This window comes from Gopherus flavomarginatus, chromosome 2, assembly GCF_025201925.1.
Source record: "Gopherus flavomarginatus isolate rGopFla2 chromosome 2, rGopFla2.mat.asm, whole genome shotgun sequence".
Classification (NCBI taxonomy): Eukaryota; Metazoa; Chordata; order Testudines; family Testudinidae; genus Gopherus; species Gopherus flavomarginatus.
Genome location: NC_066618.1, coordinates 19,904,721 through 19,926,467, shown reverse-complemented (window position 1 = coordinate 19,926,467; position 21,747 = coordinate 19,904,721). Strand labels below are relative to the sequence as shown.

General features: G+C 43.5%; 1 protein-coding gene across 1 annotated transcript in view; it reads left to right on the top strand.

Moving 5' to 3' along the window:
• The first annotated feature begins 201 nt into the window (after positions 1–201).
• CNPY1 (canopy FGF signaling regulator 1) overlaps positions 202–21,747 on the top strand; it is a 69,468-nt gene continuing 47,922 nt past the window's right edge. The window contains 1 exon segment of the mRNA XM_050940445.1: positions 202–313. Coding sequence (XP_050796402.1) covers positions 202–313 — 112 coding nt within the window.

The following is a 21,747-nucleotide window of genomic DNA, read 5'->3' as shown; positions in this document are numbered from 1 at the left end:
CCCACCCCCACTATCCTACTGAAGTGTCAGTTTGCAGGCATCTCATTGCATGCCTGGGACCTTGCTCAATATTTGTACCATGTTTAAAGATATAGGGATCTGATTTTGTGAGGGGCTGATCACCTTCAGAATTGGGCCTAATAAAAAGCTGCCTATAGAAGTGCTGAGGATGATTATTGCTTGTTTCCTTAGGTAGAGAATATGGGAATGGTTCTGCTTCATTTGGCGTTGCTGCTGCTACTAACCTTATCCAGTAACAATGTGGAGGGAGAGCGAGATCAAGAGGTGTTTTGTGGAGATTAGTGGTTGGTTGGTTTGGGTTGGGATTTTTTGCATTCTTGTACTTTGACATTTCACAGACAAAAACTCTGCCAAAGTTTTCAAACATAGGTGCCATATGTAGGCCCTTTAAACACAGGACCACTATAAAAGCAGCCTGATTTCCAGAGGTGCTGAGTTCTAGAGATGGTCAGGAAATGGAGCCAGCATGGGGGGAATTTTGCTAACATTCTTTTTTCTTAGAAATGTTTGTTTCTGGTTTTTGTGCATTTTCTGACCAACTTTCCTGAGCACTCATCACTCTCAAAATCTTGTCTCTGCAATACGGAGGGAGGTCCAGCAACTTTGCTGCCTCCTGCTGGTAGATGCTGAGTCTCTTCTTCCAGGAGGATACCAAGACCCTTTTAAAGGGCCAGTCTACCTGGGAAATTTCATGAAGAGCTACAGTCCCCATGGTGCTCCAGGGCAGGAAGAGGATGGCCATTTTCTTGTACATTAAAAAATGTTCTATGGTGGCTAAACCTCCCTGTCTAAGATATGGTGAAAGGAAGGGAGACCATTCAGACCAAACTGCACTTTTCTATACAACATCCTTACTAAGGAACCCCACACCGGGATGTGGTGGATGCACCCAGCTGCACTGGGGAGATGTTAGCTGGGTGTTTATGGTGTGAGAATCAGCCATGTAAAGGTAATATTATTGACACTTAGAGCTAATAACCCTTTAAAGTGACTGGGGGATTTTAGTACCTCTCTTTGTGCTGTATTTATCTCTCTGCAGACTCCGTTTTTTTTGCAGTCAGGATTAGAATCTTAATTTTTAACAAAGTGCTAGCTTAGATCCCAGGGCCGGTGCAAGGAAGTTTCGCACCGTAGGTGAAACTTCCACCTTGCACCCCCCCCCAGCTAACCCTGCCCCCCCACGGCAGCTAACTCAGCCCCCCACCCGGGGAGCCCCCCCACAGCAGCTACCCCCCCCACCGCGACAGCTAACCCCTCTCCCCCTGTCCCCCCATGGCAACTAACCCTGCCTGGGGAGACTTCCCTCCTTCCCCCCCACCTCCCCCAGCAGCTAACCCTCCCTGGGGAGACTTCCCCCTTCCTTCCCTCCACCACGGCAACTAACCCTGCCTGGGTAGCCCACCCCAGCTCACCTCGGCTCCGCCTCCTCCACTGAGCACGCCGGCGCTGCTCTAATTCTCCTCCCCACCCAGGCTTGCGTCGCTGATTGGAGGAGACTTAGAGCTGGGCTGTGTGCTCAGCGGAGGAGGCAGAGTGGAGGTGAGCTGGGGCAGGGAGCGGTTCCCCTGTGCACCCCCCCCTCGTTATTGCAGGCAACCCTCTCCGCGTGCCCCCCCACCCAGCTCACCTCCATCTCCTCGCCTGAGGAGGCTTTTAGGGGCCCCCAACCACTAGGTGTCCTAGGCGGCCGCCTAGTTTACCTAAATGGTTACACCGGCCCTGTTAGATCCTGTTGAAGGCAGCAGAATCTCCACAGGGAGACTTTGAATTGTTAGAATTTCATATTTTTCTGTACCTGTATAGGCCCCTGGTCCTGGCACATAAGTCACCAAACAGCTATCATCTGGCAGCAATGCCTCAGTAACTGCCAGCCTAGAAGAGATTCAAACCAGTAGCCTAGATAAGAGAGGCTCCACAGCCTCTTGTCACTTCCTTCAGCCATCCGATCCCCTCCCTAGCCCTTTAAATCATACAACCTTTCCTTGCAAACATGCCGATGTCCCTGCTTCCTGCAGCAGCTCTACCTGTCTATTACAGCTCTAAATTGGCGCTTCTGAAAACAATGTCTCAGGAGCAGCTCCTCCTGAAATTGCAGTTTGGAGCTGTGCAGGAAGAGAGATCTGGCATGCTTGAGATGTAGCATGGAGGCATTTAAAAAGCCACTTCACTAGGCAGAGAGAGCCTGGCTTTGTTCATGAGTATTGCCTGTATACAGGGCTACTCATAGCGCACCTTTCATCCAAAGATCTCTCGTCTCGTTGGTGATTCCACCTGGCTCCAAATAACAAGGCTTTGGCATATATTGACAGTAGTGCACACAAGGGGAAAAACTCTCCATCTGTGGTCTCATAGCAGAGAGACAAGTGGCTGAATTTCTTAACAGATGGCTTAACAAACTACAAGAAACATGTGTCCCCCTGAGACAAATAACCTGACATCAGATCGTTTCAACAACATATTGAAATAAATCCTCCCTCATGAATGCTGGGGCTTCAGATGCAGCCGTATCTCAGTCCCAGGATCCCTTGACAAAGCCTTGGGTGATGCAAGCACAACAGTTTTGAGAGATACCACCCTGCATTCTCTGCAAGCAGCAGAAAGAACCAGGGTGCCAGGCTGAGCGGTGACTGAAATGGCCTACAGATGAACAGTGATTCAAGAAATTGGGAGCTGAGGCATTAGTACCTGTCAGCCAATATTAGATCTAGTTAAGCCCAATAACCTCTTTGTTCCAAGAACTGTTTGTTTTTAACTTCTTGATAGTTGTATCATTTTAACTGGATGGGAATATATTTGGGCTGCCTATTACAGGCAGAACTGTCACTGTCACCTATAATTAATGTTTCTCAACCCTTCCACTAATCCTGTTTTTCAGTTCCTTATAACTTTGCCAAACTTTCACTGTTTGGGCTGAAATTTTCCATGTCAGATGCCTGCCTCAGGCTGAAAGTTTGGGGAAAATTTCAGCAAAAATGGTTCCATTGTTTCTAGGAATGAGATTGGGGGGAAAAAAGGGTTTTACCTATGTTAAATTTTTTTACAGCCTTTTCATTGAGATTTAATGCCCCCATGCTTTACAGTGGGAATTTGACACTTAGCTCTGAGCCTCTGAGGTTTACCCTGGTTTCAGGAATATGCCTTTTGCTGCTCCTGTTTTGTTGTTTTTTTAAAAAGGTCAAATTGTACATCTTTGAAAAACTGCTGTTCACATGCTCTCAGTTAAGACTTGTTAGTTTGGCAACTAAATTCTCCAGCAATTGCACTGAGCATGCTCCAACTGAGGGCTGCAGGGGCTGAGCAGGACTTTCCCTACACTTGCTGACCTGACTGCTATGAATCACTGTAATGCTGGGCACTGGAACGAGAGCAGGGAGACTCTCAGCTATGCTCTCAGTGATCCCTTCGCTGGCACTGATATTGAGGCAGAGGAAGCTGTCTGAAATGCAGCTGGGATAAGAGACAGACCAGGAATGGAAGCAGTGGTGCTTGAACAAGGGGATCCCATGGGCCAAAGCCCTTACTTTTTTGCCAGGGCAGACCCCACCTCCTTCCCTTCCTCTTCCCCACTGAGGCCTCACCGCCCAGCCTGGCCAGCGGCTGGTGGAGCCCAACCAGGGAGCCCAGGCAGTTGTGGGAGCTGCATGGACCCCAAAAGCAGTCCTCTGCCCATGTCCCCACTCCCCAGACTCCCTGCCCAGCCCAGGGTAGGTGGAAGTGGTGGGTCAGTGACTCCGTGCCAGCTCCCCACAGCTGCCCGTGTGGCTTTGTCCCTGACTTGGCTCAGGGCAGGAGGTGGGGGTTTGGAGCCACAGCCCAGCCGTGGTAAGAGCTGCTCAGGCAGCTGTGAGGAGCTGGGCACCCTCCAACTGCCCTGGGTGAAGGGCTTGGAAGGCGGGTACATGGACCAGGGGCTGATCTTCTCAGGCTACCCCTCCCCACCACGGGCAATGGAAGGTCCACTGCAGCTCCCCACAACAGCCTGGCCCTGTGTGAGTCTTGTCTTATGGCCGGACTGTATCTCCAAGGCCCCACCCACTGGCCAGAGCCAGGTTGGGGACAGAGCCATGCGGACAGCTGTGGGGAGCAGGGCCCTCCACCTGCCCTGGGCAGGGAGTCCAGGCAGTGGGGACATAGGCAGGAGGCTGCTTTCAGATCACTTTCGGGAAGTTTCAAACACCCTTGAGTGGAAGTGAGGTGAGGGGTTGGTATTATCCCCATTTTACACATGGGGAACTGATGCATGGAAAGATTAAGGTCAGAAGTATCCACTAATTTTGAGTGGCCAATGCAGGTGTCTAGGAGCTCATTTTTCAGAGTACTTAGCATTATATAGCTCTTTATGTGTTCCAAGCACAGCTCCCATTGACCTCATTTGCAGTTTGGAGAGATCAGTACTTCTGCAAATCAAACCCCAGGGTCTCATGTTGAACATGCAGAAAATGAGGAGCACACAGTGGCCACCCATGAACAGATAGGTTTAAGTGACTTGCCCAGCATCACACAAGAACACTCTGGCAGAAGCAGGGATAGAATCCAGTTCTTCAGGGCAGCATTCAGCTGCTTAAACCATGAGACCATTCTTCCTTTTCCTATAATCACCTGCCTCATTCACTCAACACCTTCCAACTTCTGCAACAAAGAGCTATGGGTTCTACAGAAAACAGCCTCCTTCATGGGTCTCTTCATTCTGGCATTTCCTAACTTCTGAGTGTTAAACTTTGCAACCTCAAAGTTTTTTTTTTTTAATGTCGTTTGACTGATTACTTATTTATGAGAGCAAGGTAGGTGAGGTAATTTCTTTTATAGATAATATTGGAAATATCTTTTATTTTTATTTACTTTTTTATGACATACAAAGCTGTGCTGGGTGTTTTACAGCCCAGTACAGAAAGGAGTGATCCCCATCTCAAGCAGCCATCCAGTATGAAATATATAATTCCTGAGTCATAGATGCTGGAACTAGGGGTGCTGCCACACACCCTGGTTTGAAGTGGTTTCCATCAGATCCAGGGTTTACAGTTTGGTTCAATGGCTCTCAGCACCCCCGCTATACAGATTGTTCCAGCACCCCGTCCTGAGAAGTTTATGTAGTAATTTTCTTCTCAAAACATCTAATAGTGGCCTAGAAACCAATCTAGATTTAAAAGAAATACACCTCCACCTTGATATAACGCGACCCAATATAACACGAATTCGGATATAACGGGGTAAAACAGTGCTCTGGGGAGGCTGGGCTGCGCACTCCAGTGGATCAAAGCAAGTTCAGTATAACGCGGTTTCACCTATAACACAGTAAGATTTTTTTGGTTCCCGAGGACAATGTTATATCGAGGTAGAGGTGTACCTTCAAACAAGACTGATGTGCAGCCACCTCTGAGGTAGAATACGGCAGTTCTTAAACACTGGCATGCTGCAGAATTGTCCAGTACAGAAAGTGAAGGAGAGAACATCTTACCACTCTCTTTAATCATATACAAAAAACTCAGTACAGTTACTTAACCAACGATATAGCCTTTCTGAAACAAACAAATAAACAAACTTGTAATTAAATAAAGATTCTATCTCTTAAGAACGTACTGCAAGCTTACTTTCTGATGTTACAGTTAAATAAGGAAATACGTATCTGATTAACTGGAATCCTTTCATGCTTATTGCTTGAGTCAGAGGTCTTATAAAAAAGTATTTGAGATTTTAAACTGGGATCGGAGGACAGCCTGTACCTGGTCTCTAAGTAGTCTGATTGTGTTGCAATATTCTGCTCTGTGGCTGATTAAATTTATTTATTTGTTGGGATCAAACAAATGGTTATCAGATTTGAAGCTTAAAATAAATGTCTTTTTATGGCTACTTGTACTATATTATTTGTACTGTTACAAATTCTCAGCTTCAGTTCCTGAACTTCCACACTTCCGGCCACATAACTTGTGATTGAACTAGAATGTATATTTTAGAAAGATATCCCGTCTTGATTTAAAGATTCCAAATGATAGAGGGGGAAAAAAAAACATATTTTCCTTAGAATAAACAAGATCATCCCCCTTCACTCCCCTCTCATCCCTTCTCTGGTTTTTCATTCCCAGAAGACTGCATACTGTCCTCTTTTCATCCTTCATCTTCCTTTCTGAATTTGAGGTGGTTTCTATTTTCTAAGCTGCTTTTCAGTTCGGTCAAATTGGAACAGTCCCACCATATTCTGAAACGAAGAATATTGTCTGCTGAAGACTTACAGTATGTTCTCATTATAGAACCTGTTCAGGAGAGTATTAGTAGGTAATCTTCCAGATATAAAAATCCCCTAAACTCACCATTTGTTAAAGAATAATTAATAAAGTATCTAAGATGCTTCAGCCAGAATAAGTCTAAAGTTTGATGTCTAGAGGAGTTAGTTTGCCACATGTGACCCTGTTTGCTAGACATTATGGTAATTGCATAGTCAGTAAATGATATTGGCCTTTGTCCCAGAGGTTGTGTCTACACTAGGGTTTTGGCAAAAGTTCCCATCATTGCTACCACGAGTGTAGTTCCACTAATGGTAACAATAGAGGGAGCTCTAGTATAGACTGGCTACTTGGCTTTTTAGCACTGGTGTCAAACCTTGCTTGGAGCAAATCTAAAGGACAAGGTATTAAATACACTGCTGACTGCAGGAGCCTTATCTACACTAATGCTTCCGCTGGTGGGAAATTTTGGTAAAAATTCCTAGTGTAGACAAACCCTAATGTAGACACCTTTTGATTTAGTATGTGGGAAAGGGAGGACTTGTCTCAGAATGTGCCTAACTCTTCGGCAGACTCTTGATCCCTGCTGGGAGGTGAGACCTATGGCAGTGCAGTCTTAGTGAGATCACAGTCTGAGAAAGAAGAGGAAAGCAGAGACACCAGAGATGGCTGGATCTCAACATAGAACCCAGATTCACCCTCCTTCAGGCTCCCTGGACTGTCTTCTTCAGCTCTGGCAGCATGGCTGATAAAGTTGGTATCCTACCATTAGTTTCACTTCCCTTTCACCTGCTGTGCATACACACTCCCCACTTTCACCTTGCATTAAAAAAACAAAAACACTCAGAGGGGAAATTGTTACTGCTCAGAATTAATGACCTGGGAAATTAGGATAAGTGCCACATTGAGTTATTGTTCCCTTACACTCTCCTTTCCCTCTAACTAGCCATTCATTCTAGCCTTGTGGAACCAAGCTTGTAAAATTCCATAGTTTTTAACAGTGATTAAACCTGTAGGATTCTATTGAAATGACTCAAAACTCTGTAGTAATACAGAATGAGATCCTTTTTGAACCATCCCATAGGAGTCCACAAGAGGATAGAAGCCATATTTACAGTCCACAAGTGAGACATTAAAATGTGTATTGCATAAGAGCCCTAGGTCTTTAAATAATTTTGACATTTGTAGTGTGATGGCATTTACAAGGGACCTACCAAAATAAAGTCTGCTTTTGTATGAGGAAATCAGTCTAGTTTTGTTTCTTGATCCTGACAGCTACTACACTTGCACACACAGATTCTCTTTTTCTTTTGTAAGAACTTTCCTTTTCCAGGGACTTAAGGAAAGATCTTGCTCCCACTGAAATCAATGACAAAACTCCCATTGATTTAAATGGGAGTAGGAGCAGGCCCTCCAAGCTTAGCTGCATTTTTGTTATGAAATCGCTATATGTGCTTTGTGAGCCAGGTGGTTAAATAATCAGAAAGCTTTTCTAGCTGATGCTACAACATAGCTGTGATAGAGGAGAATTCCACTGTACCCCCAAGGAATGGTCTGGTTCCAAACCCCATACAACGATGGTGATCTTAGTAGAAGATATAGTAACATTTCACTGAGCTGCTTATTTTATTGGTAAGTTTTAGATATTTTAGAGTTAACAGATTTTTATCTTGTCTGAAATATGCTTAGTCGAGGGCATACTTCAGTATGGCTCCATTGTTAGCAGACCTTCAGCAGCTTGTGTCAAATATCAGTATAATGGACTTACACAGGTTATTGATTTAATGACAACTATTGCTGCTAGGAATTGATCTAATGTTTTCATTAGACTTAAAAAAATGTCTTAACAACAAGTTCATTCAGAACTGGATAATTGCAAAGCCCTACACTGCTAAGGATCGCATTCCACATAGAAGTGTAGTTTAGATGATCTTTCTGGAAGATAAGCAGACTAATAATAAAAGCATGGTTGAGGGAAATTGGGGATAGTCTAAATCTCTGAACAAAAATAAATGAAGTGTTATTACAAATTGTATTATCAATGAAGCTGGCTGAAATTTTTTGAAGTTTTGACCGAAATATTTTCATGGACTTTTTTTTTTTTATTACCATCTCTAATCCTCATAATGTGGCCAGTAGCCACTTTTCTTATAGCTTTTTGACTATTTGTTTGTTATTTTTATTTCTCCCACTACTGATTGTCAGCAGGGATTGGACCTGTGACCTTCAATACAAAAAGCATAAGCCCTCTTTTGCTTTAGCTAAAGGAAAAACTCTATTAGTTTTTAGCAGTAATAGGCTCTTTTCCTTTATGTGAGCGAGCCAGTCAAGGGCATTTTGGGGAGAGTTTTGAGAGCAACTTTGCTCTCACATGCATTTGTGGTGCTCACCAAAAGCACATGCTTTTCTAGAATGGCGTGCTACCATTGACTGAAGTTAGATCTGCTTATACTTCCGGATTAACTAGCTTCAGTGTTTTTCAACCTTTTTCCATTTGTGGACACCTAAAAAATTTTGAATGGAGGGGTGGACCCCTTTGGAAATCTTAGATATAGTCTGTCATCTGTGGACCCCTGGTGGTCGACAGACTGGTTGGTCCACAGTGGTGCTGGAACTAGGGGTTTTGAGAGTGCTGCCACACTCTCTAGCTTGAAGTAGTAATGACAAATGCCCAATACATGGTTTCCATCATCAACACCCCCAGTATAAAAATGGTTCCAGGACCCCTGTACTGACAACTTTTTGTAGACCCCTTAGACGTAGTCCGAGAATCCCTAGGAGTCCACGTACCACAGGTTGAAAACCACTGAACTAGCTCAATGCTAGAACAGCCCATAAACACGTGCGGAGAAGGAAGTTCCCATGTGCAGCTATTATGAAGTTTCATTACCCAGCCTCCCTTCTATCTTTCAGTGATGGTGTTTTTCTTCTGAGATGAAGCTTATGCTGTGTCTAGTCCAACTGGTTTACCCTTTTCCAATTCAACTGTATGGGCTTCATTTTTGTTTACTTCGTACGTTATTGCCATGTTGTGAAGGTCACTGTGCCTGATATGTTGTGTGAGTATGTGCATCTTCCCTTCTGCTGCGGATTTCTTGACTTTCCTTCCAAAGGATCACAGCTTTCAAGCTCCTTGAGAGCATGTAGTCCTGAGTCTGGTTTTCAGAACTTCTGGGCACCAGCTGCTCTAGTTGACTTCATTTGGAGTCTGGGGTGTTCAGATTTGTGAGTTTCAGGCCCAAGATGTCTCACGTTAGATACTCAGAGTACCTAAAAGTAGAGGCTACAATGGGTTCCCACCCTGAGTGCCACCTGGAACTGGGGTATCACTGAGCCCTGGTGACCCAGCCTGGGCTCCCTTTTACACTGTACTGTTGTGACATGCTGCAAAGTCCTCTCTAGCCTGCACTGTCATCAGCATATATACAGGTAGGGACACACCCAACTGCAGTTACATGCAGGCACGATCTTTAAGCATCCCCTGCATGGGAAGGCTTCAGTTAGGGCACCTCCCTGTTCTTAAGGCACACACCTCCTCTGGAGTATAAACCCAAAATTATACCATCTTGGGCTGCACAGGGAATTATACAGCGCAAGCTCATAAAATTTGCCCCTTCCTTTAATGTGGAGAGGAACATGCAACAGCTTTCTCCCCCTGAGTTATGATTCCCACACATTGGTTTTAGATGAAGCAAGAACAAATGCATCCGACAAAGTGGGTATTCACCCACGAAAGCTCATGCTCCAAAACTTCTGTTAGTCTATAAGGTGCCACAGGACTCTTTGCTGCTTTTACAGATCCAGACTGACACGGCTACCCCTCTGATACAAGAACAAATGTATTAACTACAAAAGATAGATTTAAGTGATTATAAGGCCGTGGTGGGCACTCTGTAGGCTGCATGTGGCCCATCAGGGTAATCTGCTGGTGGGCCGCAAGACAGTTTGTTTACATTGACCATCCACAGGCACAGCTATCCGCAGCTCCCAATGGCCGCGTTCTGAACCACATAACATTTTTTTTTAAGGTAGATACATTGGATTTCCCCAATAGTGACATTTCTATATTGCCACAGTGTCTTTTAGGCAGGAATTTTGCACTCTGATGTACAGAAGGAATAGCCAAGATTAAAGGTGTATTTTAAGGGAACAAGTGACAGTGTTTGACCAAGTACAGCAAAAGTGTACACTACAAATCTGCAGCATAATATAAAAATGTAAACATGGGTAAAAAGAAACCAGGAAACTGAAATGCTCAATGCTTTAATTTGCGGAGCAAATACATTTTTGACTGACTTTCTATCATATACAGAATAATACAGTTCTTATGTCAGATATAGATGGTAAATTATCCCAAAAGACCAATGGGGAAAAGAGTGTGTATGTGTGTATGTATGCATGCATGCATACAATATATATGCATAAATAATCAGTTGTATTGGAAGATGTCACCTGAGAGCAAATCTCTTCTCAAGCTAAAGTTATATTTTTTTAATGCTGCCTGTAGTTTAATAAATAGAGCATGCATGTTGGCTGTGGAGCAACATGAGCGAGATAAAAATAAACCCAAATGGCACTTGATGCCAATGGGAAAAGGACCTTTTAAACATCTCATATAAAACATGTCACCTGCATACAGAAATTTGTGTGTGAGATAATGTACAATCTATTAGATATTATTAAGGTAAAAACCACAGCAGAACACTTTGCAGTGGTATCTATTGCATATCATTGAAGAACCAAATGTGGAAACATCCAACTATGTGTCACTATCCCTCTAATAGCCAGAAGGAGAACTGGAATCCAGTGAATGAGATGGAGAACCCCAAAAGGAAAGCCTTGGGTTAATTAAAAAGGACCTATGGATAGCACCATTTACACCTTATTTTGAAGGGTTACATGAGATTCAAGTGTTGAATAGGCCTTGTGCTGGCCCTTTGCACAGGAAGGAATTTCACCTGTAATGCATAGTATAGTTCTAGGAAAAGACATCTACACCAAAAGGACTAAATAATACTAATAATCTTGACAGGCCTTTAATTTTCTGAAAAGACCTGGTACCATAACTGTAACAGACAGCTAGTACATAGTTGGATTCTTAACTCTACTTCCATTGAAGTCAATGTGAGTTTTCCACTGAGTTCAGTGGGAGCAGGAGCAGTTACAAAGTTATCTATTTCAGACACTTTTCTCATTTTATTCTCTAAGAATGTTAAATAGCTTAATGTTAATACCTGATATATTAATACATAAGGGATGTGGGATTCTAATTATGCAAATATTAAAAAATCAGTATCATGTACTATATAGCATTTCCTGGGTGTAAAAATAAATAAATAAATAAAGTTTTCTAAAAATGCTATTCCTGTCTTCAACAATTGATTTCCCTTTTGTCATCTATTGGATGTGAATACATAAATTAATGGAAATATGCTTCTGGTTTTGCAATCTCCAAGACTGAGTATACTTAATAACAAATATAACTTTGGAGAAAGGAATTTACTGTCTAGTAAGTCTGACTGTGGTCTCGCTTACACGGCTTTTAAATCAGCAGAGTTATTCCTGATTTTCCATGGTACGAGATCAAACTCAGAGGTGTGCAAAACTCTGGGTTAGGTCCTGAGCTTGTGTAAACTAGACGCTCCCTGGAAGTCAATAGAGCTATTCGGATTTGCATGAGTTGAGGCACTGGTTCTGTAGTGCCACAATCTTCTATTCTTCTTCCTATGTCTTGTGCTATAATTTTCTTTCTTTTTAACTAAAGAAAATGAGGTCAGTTTGGGAGAAAGAGAAGCTGACTGAAAGAAGGTATTGTATGCTGTACGAACCCCTTGAGGCATATGTTTTGACTGCCTCATCGGAGCATGTTACTTAGCTCACAGTTGTGCACGTGAGGGCAGGAGACCCGAGAGTAAGCAATTTCCCAGTTTCTCTCTCAAATTGGGTTTAGTAGTACTTACAGGGACACTGTGTTCTTTTTGCCTGCAGAAATCATTTTGCATTCCTTCAGCAACTTTAGCTTCTGCTTGATTTCTCTATCTACCTAGAGCTTGGAGTTGGATATATTAGTAGATAGGTTTGAAGTTATCCTCTTGTGCATGAATGTCTGCTTGTTTCAGATAAAACATTCTGACATCTCAAACTTCTATCTTGAGCATATATTAGACACAGTCACTTCATATAATATATATATATATGTGTGTGTGTATGTGCCGTGTTCACAGTGTGATAGTTCAGTGGAAGGTTTCCATTGAAAAAACACATATTGTGCCTGGTTTGGAGGAGGAGGAAGATTTATAACTCAGCTTCACAAATTCACTCTGAGCTGGAAATTGGCTCAGCTTGAGGGGAATTCTCAAGTGCTGTATATCTATATTTAGAGACAGAGAGAGGAAGGAGGGTCCTGTGATTAAGGGAGTGGACTGGGACTTGGGAGATAGAAATTCAGTACCTGAGTCTGCCACCCATTCACAGTGTGACCTTAGGCAAATCGCTTAATCTGTTTGTGCCTCAGTTTCCCACGTGTAAAATAGGGATGGTAATATTCCTGCCTTCCCATCCTCCATTCTTGCCTAGTTAGAATGGAAGATGTTTGGGGGACATGAATTACTATTGTTTGGACAATGCTTAGCACAATGGGATCTAGGTACTACTGCTATACACAGGGCCAGCTCCAGTGTTTTTGCCTCCCCAAGTGTCAGACAGAAAAACCAAACAGCTATCAGCTTTTTATTCTTTAGTGGCAAATCGGTGGCAGGTCCTTCCCTCTGAGAGGGACTGAGGGACTCGCTGCCGAAGAACTGGACCTGCAGCCCTTTCTCGTTGGCCGCCCCAAGCACCTGCTTGCTAGGCTGGTGCCTGGAGCTGGCCCTGGTTATACAAATTATATATTTAAAAGATCAGATTAAAATATGACTATACTCTAACTCAGCTCTCTGACTGGTTCACAGCTACACCTCTACCCCGATATAACGCCACCCGATATAACACGATTTCGGATATAATGCGGTAAAGCAGCGCTCTGGGGGTGTAGAGCTGTGTGCTCCAGCGGATCAAATCAAGTTCGATATAACACGGTTTCACCTATAACGCAGTAAGATTTTTTGGCTCCCAAGGACAGCGTTGTATCAAGGTAAAGGTGTTCTTAAATTAAGATCTTTGATAACCCTGGCTATAGACTAAAAGCTTCTTCATGTTTCCTTCCTACAAACTGATAGAACTGTTATTGCGTTCTGCCTATGGGATGCCTATTGATCAACTTGTGAATCGGATTTGCAATCCACTAATTAATTAAACCATACTTCTCTTTTTCATGCTTTTGAATGCCCAGGAATGTATTCTGTGGTTTCAGGCCAGTTTGAATCCTATAATGGAGGGTCCTGTATATATTCGCCTATAATTCTTCAGTTCTTTCAGTGAGGCTTACCCTGTCGCTCTGGTCTCATATTTGACTTGATCATAATATTTTCATCCTTCCTCCTTTAAGCACACCTTTCACATTTGTTAGGCTGGTATTGGGAATGGGGAATATTAACATATAGGACCAAATTAATAGGCAGCAGGTTTAAAACAAACAAAAGGAAGTATTTTTCCACACAACGCACAGTCAATCTGTGGAACTCCTTGCCAGAGGATCTTGTGAAGGCCAAGACTATAACAGGATTCAAAAAAAAGGGCTAGATAAGTTCATGGAGGATAGATCCATCAATGGTTATTAGCCAGGATGGGCAGGGATGGTGTCCCTAGCCTCTGTTTACCGGAAGCTGGGAATGGGTGACAGGGCCTGGTTCACTTAATGATCACCTGTTCTGTTCATTCCCTCTGGGTCACCTGGCATTATCAGAAGACAGGATAATGGACTAGATGGACCTTTGATCTGACTCAGTATGGCCACTCTTATGAGTGCTAGATGGTCAACAGAGTACTGGGAGCCCCTGCCTCCCCTGCCATGATACTGCAGGTTTCTGTTCCTGGACCAGATTCTCTAGTCAGTTATTTGGATTCTGTTCCCTTTGACTTTAGCATGAGTCAGACCATGTAACAGAGACTGTGGCTAAGCAGCACTGTGAGAAGTACTGTCACCCCAGCAGAGGTGAGACCTTGGAGGCTGAGGGCATGGCTTTCGTCTGGTCCCTTTGCACCTGATAGTGCCTGAAGGTACTGGGGAGAGCACCCTCCACGGTTTAGACCTGTACTCAGTGCCACCTCTGACTGCACTTCTCCAAATCCACAGAACCTTCTGCCCTTTGCAGGCATAATGCCTTCAGCCAGTATGGCTTGGGATTGTCAACTCCACACCCCACACTCAAGCCCTACTGGCTGTATAGGCCATAAATGATTCCTTCCATTTACTCTGTAGTTTTTTTTTCTTCTTACAAGTAGACTCCTCCTCCCCACCCCCAATCCTGTTTGCAGGCAAGCCTGTTGGCTCCTGATGTGGGACATATAGGCTAAAGGCAGAGTTCCAAAACATTCTGTGCATGGGAGCTTTCATTCTGCTGCTTCCTCCAGCAGAGGGATCCAAAGACAACATGGGGAATTCTGGCTACCTTGAGGCTGCCCCTCTCCTTCTCTGGTGCCATGGCAGTTGTGATAAGCTTAGCTCAGGCACTTCAGCTAACAGTCTCACAGTAAGCAGGAGCAGCCTGGAAGCAGAGGTCCTCTACTCTGAAACTCACTTCCCCTTGTCTTCCTAGATTTGGTAACTTTCAGTGCATGCTGCCAGGTTATTCTGTTTCCAGGCTTAAGGTTTGCTTAGAATTCAGGAGTGGAGGGAAAGAAAGGAATTTATTTTGGTTTGTAAAGACGCTGTTTCTTGGTCATCTTGATCGATGCGGATGTGTATGTACTCCCAATGAGCCCGATCCTTAGGTGATGAGCCTATCATTGACTTGGATGTAACCCATTGATTGTGGGCTCTCAGTGGGCACTCTTAAACATAATACAAAAATAAAAGTTCATAGATTCATAGATTCCAAGACCAGAAGGGACAACTATGATCATCTAGTCTGTCCTCCTGTGGCCATAGATCTTCCCCAAAATAATTCCTAGAGCAGATCTTTCAGAAAAACATACTATTTTGATTTTAAAATGTCTAGGGCTGGAAAATCCACCACAGCCCTTGTTAAGTTACTCCAATAATTAACTAATCTCAGTGTTAATAATTTACACCTTTTTTCCAGACTTGATTTGTCTAGCTTCAACTTCTAGCCATTGGATTGTGTTAGACCTTTCTTTGCTAGACGGAAGAGCCTATTATTAAATATTTTGAGGTACTTTGTAGATTGTATTCAACCTTAACCTTCTCTTAGGCTTTGTCTACACTAGCACATTTGTTGGCAAAACTTTTGTCGGTCAGGGAAAAAATAATTCTGACCAACTTACGTTTCACTGATAAAAGTACGGGTATGGACAGCACTATGTCAGCGAGAGATACTCTTCTGCCAACATAGCTACCGCTGCTCATTGGGGGTGGTTTAATTATGCCGATGGAAGAGCTCTCTCCCATCAGCATAAAGTGGATACACGGGAGGCCTTACGGCAGAGCGGCTGCAGCGGTACAGCTGTGCCACTGTAAGGTCTATAATGTAGATAAAGCCTTAGTTAAGATGAATAGATTTGAGCTCCCAGAATATAAGTACATCTCTACCCTAATATAACGTGACCCTATATAACACGAATTCAGATATAACACAGTAAAGCAGCGCTCTGGAGGAGGAGGGGAGGGGTCAGGGATGCGCACTCCAGTGGATCAAAGCAAGTTCGATATAACGCGGTTTCATCTATAACATGGTAAGATTTTGGCTCCCGAGGACAGCGTTATATCGGAGTAGAGGTGTATAAGGCATGTTTTCTAATCCTTTAATCATTCTCGCGGCTCTTCTCTGAACCCTCTCCAATTATCAACATCCTCTTTGAATTGTGGGCACCAGAGCTGGACACAGTATTCCAGCATCAGTCACACCAGTGCCAATTATAGAGGTAAAACAACCTCCCTACTCCTGCTCAGGCTTCTCCTGTTTATACATCCAAGGATCTCATTAGCCCTTTTGACCATAAGATGCCACTGGGAGCTCATGGTCAGATGATTATTCACCATGACCCCCAAACCTTTTTCAATGTCACTGCTTCTGAGGATCGAGTCCCCCATCTTGTAAGTATGGCTTACAGTCTTTGTTCCAAGATGTACACATTTACATTTGACTACACTGAAATGCATATTGTTTGCATGCAACCAGCTTACCAAGCAATCCAGATTGCTCTGAATCAGTAACCGATCCTCTTCATTAGTCAACACTCCCCCAATTTTTGTGTCACCTGCAGACTTTATCAGGGATTAATTTTATGGTTTTTTCCAAGTCATTCATAAAAATGTCAAATATCATAGGGCCAAGAACCAATCCCTGCGGGACCTGACTAAAAACACACCCATTTGCTTTTGATTCCCTGTTTACAATTACATTTTCAAACCTCTAAATTAGCCAGCTTTTGATCATTTAATGTGCTCCATATTACAAATATCTGACCCAGAGAGTATTTTTGTTACAGTTTGGAGGAGAACTCAGCATGAACTGAGGAGATGCTTTGAAAGAGGAGTGTTCAGCAGGCAATAAGAACCACCAGTTGGAGAGCCTATGTGGAGTCAGACGGTGTAAACATTTGGGGCTAAGGGAGGCTGCAGGAAGTGGGAACAGCAAGATTCTAATACCAGACTGTGAGCCTGTTTCTCTTCTCACTGGCACTGGATAAATCAGGAGTAACTGTCGCTCAGTAATGGTGTTACAAGTCTGTAAAACGGATAGAAGCAAGGGGAAGAATCAGGTCCTGTGCTTATACAAGGAACTGAGGAAATTCTTAAGTATCTGGGAAATTGGAACTTCATGGACTGTGTCGTATTCAGGCTTGAGTTCAGGAAATCAAGAGTTGAGACTTCCCTGAAACTCACAATGGAGTTGTAACTATATATGCATCAGCCAGAGGAGTTTGTATTATACATGCACAAGAGACTGACAAATTCCAAGATAAAATGTCTTGTTCTGGAACTCAGTTACATAACTTATTTTAAATGTTTTTTCAACCTGTTGCCAACAATTGAAGTTGAAGATCAAGATGCGTAATTTCTTATGGACATTTGCTTTTATTTCTGGTGTGCCTTCCTGGAAAATCATATACCTGTGGAGATATAGCTGACAACAAGTTACAGAACTACATATTTAGTTTTAGCAGCAAGTCAGTCAGACATCTTGGCAATTACTTTCCGTTCAAGATGACAACTTAGAGACGTGTTTATTATGTCTCCAGGAATCCCTGTTATTTTAAGATCCTTTCCAGACTGCAACCAGTGCTAACTCGCCAGTATTTGGGGATTCTTGTCTCTGCTTTGGTTTCCTATCTGGTCTAGAGTACTCAATTATTGACTTGCTGGCCTCCTTTCAACCTTTCCAATTCATTTCCTGCTTCCATGCAATTTCTGGGGGGGAGGGGAAGGCTGTGAGGCGGTCTGAACGTGGGGTCTCAAATCTTCATGGGTCCTGATGGGTCTATGCTAGGTTAACTAATTTGTGAATTATATTAATCCGCACACAGTTTTTTTGTGGAACATAGTTATCTTGGCAGTGTGGTGAATCCTTAAATACAGGGCTGATCTCTATGCTCAGCCTCAGTTTGACTCTTGAAAATAGCTTGAAGTCCAGTCTTGCAATGTTCAGAGCTCCCCTTGAGAGGTGATGAGCGCCTTCAATTCCACCGGAAAAGGCACCGAATACCCTGCAGAACGGGGCCCCTTCCTCTCTTATGCGGAAGTGATGGATTCTGCTCTCTTGGATTCCCTGGGATTTTCCTGGCCTCTATCCTGCTACCAGTCCTCCTTCCTAATTCCTTCTGACTTTTCTGTAGGGGCCTTGTTTCCAGTTGCCCCCACAGTAGCTGCTTCCTGAGCCCCACTTTAAAAGGGGAGGTTTGACAGTGAGGGAAGGCAGGTTAATAGAGCTACTCCCCTTGCAATTTTGGGAAGGAGATAATTTGGAGAGCCAGCTCTAGGTCTGCAGAGTCCTCAGGGAGGGGTTCCCATTGTTCATGGATGGGACTATGGGGTCTTAAGGCATTTGTAGTTCTATATTCCTTTATTCTTCTTTTAATAGGTAATACAATCATTGGCTCCATTCAATTGATAAAAGTCCATGGTGGGCTGGGTAAGAATGTAGCATTTTTTGAGAAACTGAGCCATATTCTGCTCTAATTCACACCAGTGTAAATCCAGAGTAACTTTATTGACTTCACTGGCGTTACTGTGGGTTTACACCAATACATCTGACAGCAAGATCTGACCCACTTGATCTATAGTGTAAGGAGCACCATTCAGCCCACAGGAGTTGTAACTCCTGCCTAACTTGATTAGCTAGCAAAATAGTTACTCTTCTGTTAGTACACCCAGTGCCATATAAGCCAGAGGCTTCCCTCAGGCAGTGAACATACGAGCTTAGTTGGAACAGATTTTGTTCTCTTTTGACACTTGATTGGGAAATCATTTACTTCTGTGAGGGAGAAAAGGTGCTTGTATTGGAACAGATAGTATTCCCCTTCTGAAAGATGCAGAGTCTGACTAGCTAGGAAACTCGGACAAGGACAGGGCTCATGGAAGCCATTCTTTCATCACCACCCAGTGGGATGATCCAGTTCAGTCTATTTGGGACTGAATGCAACAACTACCAAAAAAAAAAATTTTAAAAATTAAGGGGATGGGGGGAGATGTGGTGTAGGGGGGAAATCTGGGGCAGCCCTCCTCACAAGCATGACAGGCAAACATGACTGTATCTAGGGTGACCAGATGTCCTGTTTTGAAAGGGACAGTCCTGGTTTTTGGGACTTTTTCTTATATAGGTGCCTATTAGCCCCCCGCCCCCATCCTGTTTTTTCACAATTGCTATCTGGTCATCCTAACTGTATCACCTGTGTTTTGTGAACTGTGCTGGCTACCGGTTGGTTTCAGAAAAGAATTCAAAGGCCTGGCCTTAACCTGCAAAGGCCCTAATGGTTTGGGAGGGACTGTCTCAGAGACTACCTTATTGTCCACTATCCTTAGGCCAACTATGCATCACTAGAATGGTACAGCCGGGGAGACCCAGGGCTATGCTGTCAGGCACTGAGGCAGAACATTCTCAGTGGCAGGACCCTGGCTGTGGAAGTTGCTACCAGAGAAGATCAGACTGAATCCAAACCCAGCACCCCTATTCTGAATCCAGACCTGAGCAAATTTTGAGGCTTGTGCCAATCTCTCTGTAACTGTAACTGGGAAAGATTTGAAGAGTAAACAGTAGAACGATATCTGGTCAAATAGACTCCTAATACTGTCATCTGGTTTGGTTTATTTATTTTAGTGTTTTTCTCTCATCAGCGTTTCTCATTCTCCCACCACCCCCCAAAAAATGGGCAGAGGTCCTACTCATAGTGATGGTGATAAAACCTGGCCATTTGGTGTAGGGCAAGTTGGCTCAGACCTACCAAAAGTTTTCCCCATCATTTCTTGGCCTCCTGTCCACATACAGAACACTTGCACTTGCACCTCCCCAGCCAGCCAGCCAGCACTCTGTGCAGTGCATGACAACTATGCAACCCTCAGCTGCTACATCCTCCCCTTCTCTGGGGTTATACTGTGCTGTGACCTGAAACACTGAGTGGGTCTCATCATTCATTCCTCCCTGAGTCCTGTGCCAGCAGCAGTCTGCTGGCAGCAAGCACCTAGGCGCTGTGTCACCTACTGCGCACAGACATACTGCCTCATGTTGATGTTCTCCAGTCCTGGTACTCCAGTTATAAGGTTAGGCCCAGTCTTTTCCCCATTGAAATCAGTAAAAGATTTGACACTGAATTCCATTTTAGCAAGACAGGCCTGTGATCTTTGCCTCTCAGTGGATGGCCCTCTCGGCTTGATTCACTCCCAGGTTTACAGAGCAAGTTCTCTACCTACAGTCTAAGTAGACTGTAAAGTCTTTGGAGGAAGAGATGCCTTTTTGTTCTCTGTTTGTACAGCACCTAGCACAACAGGACCCTGGTCTGTGACTGGGGCTCCTAGGTGCTGCAGTAATAAAAATAATCAATAATAATACTATTAAAGCATTGGCTACCTCTTTCATGTAAAAATATATTAAAGGAACAAGGATGCTTTAAGATCACATTTGATAAGTGTACACCTTTCTTCATTTGTGTTACTTACCATCAGTTACTTATTGAAACTGACCGATTAAAAAAAAATGTATTTCTCGGTTTTGATGCTTTTTGTTTACTTTCTGCATTTCTGTCAGCTTGGACAGTGAAAATCAACAAAGTCATTTTCACTCTCATGTCCTCAGTAATGCAATGTTTGGGTTGCAAACACTGTAGGTGAACACTAATTGCTTAAAAACAGCTGTTTCCATTGGGATATTTTTAAAATGGCTTTTTATAAAGTTTGTTTTTACAAAGGCCAAATTTTGAACAAACATATGGTGTTTCTCCTGAAATCAAGTTGTGTGCACAATGTCGTGAGAAATCAACAGATGGTGCTATTACAAATAGTGTTATAATTTTTGGCTATTTGATTATATAGCAGTTAGGGCTTGAATAAAATGCTTACTGCCAGCTGTGGTGCAGTTCATGCTGAAAGAACTCCTTACCTGAGGAGGTTGTGAAGTCTAGGACTATGACAGCGTTTAAAAGAGAACTGGATAAATTCATGGTGGTTAAGTCCATAAATGGCTATTAGCCAGGATGGGTAAGGAATGGTGTCCCTAGCCTCTGTTTGTCAGAGAATGGAGATGGATGGCAGGAGAGAGATCACTTGATCATTGCCTGTTAGGTTCACTCCCTCTGGGGCACCTGGCATTGGCCACTGTCGGTGAACAGATACTGGGCTAGATGGACCTTAGGTCTGACCTGGTACGGCCGTTCTTATGTTCCTATGCACATACCACAAATAAAGTCTGTTCTGCCTTTGTTTCTTTCTAAGAATCTTTGTAAGTGACTATCTCCTGCCTGTAGGTTGTACCCAGGCAAGCAAACAAAATATTTCATGGTGCCAAAATGTTACAGTGTGTGTTTATGCTTTTGAATACAGTTTATGAACAGTTCTGCTAATATTTCATCTATTTTTCCTGTGCTTTTCTTCTTTAATTTGTTATTACTAGTGAATAAACAGAATGAGAAAAGATGTACGTGGTGCACTTAAGCATATGATGAGGTGTGGGTGAGGAGTTGACCCAAGTCTGAGGGACTAGTTGTCCCATTTTCTGTGGTGCGCTGAACTGTTAGCTCTGTTGCTAAACTGAAGGGATTGTTGGAGAGACTTCCTCCTTTTGGGGATTGACTCCCTTCTCCCATCACTACTAACTCACCCCTGCCAGAGATGACAGCCCTGTGTCTCATAAAAAGATCACCTCACTCACCAGTTCCACTGACACAAGCTGACCACGGTGCTGTAGTAGCTTGAGGGGTACTTCTTGGAAACAAAACAGAAGCATTTTTAGCAAAGTGC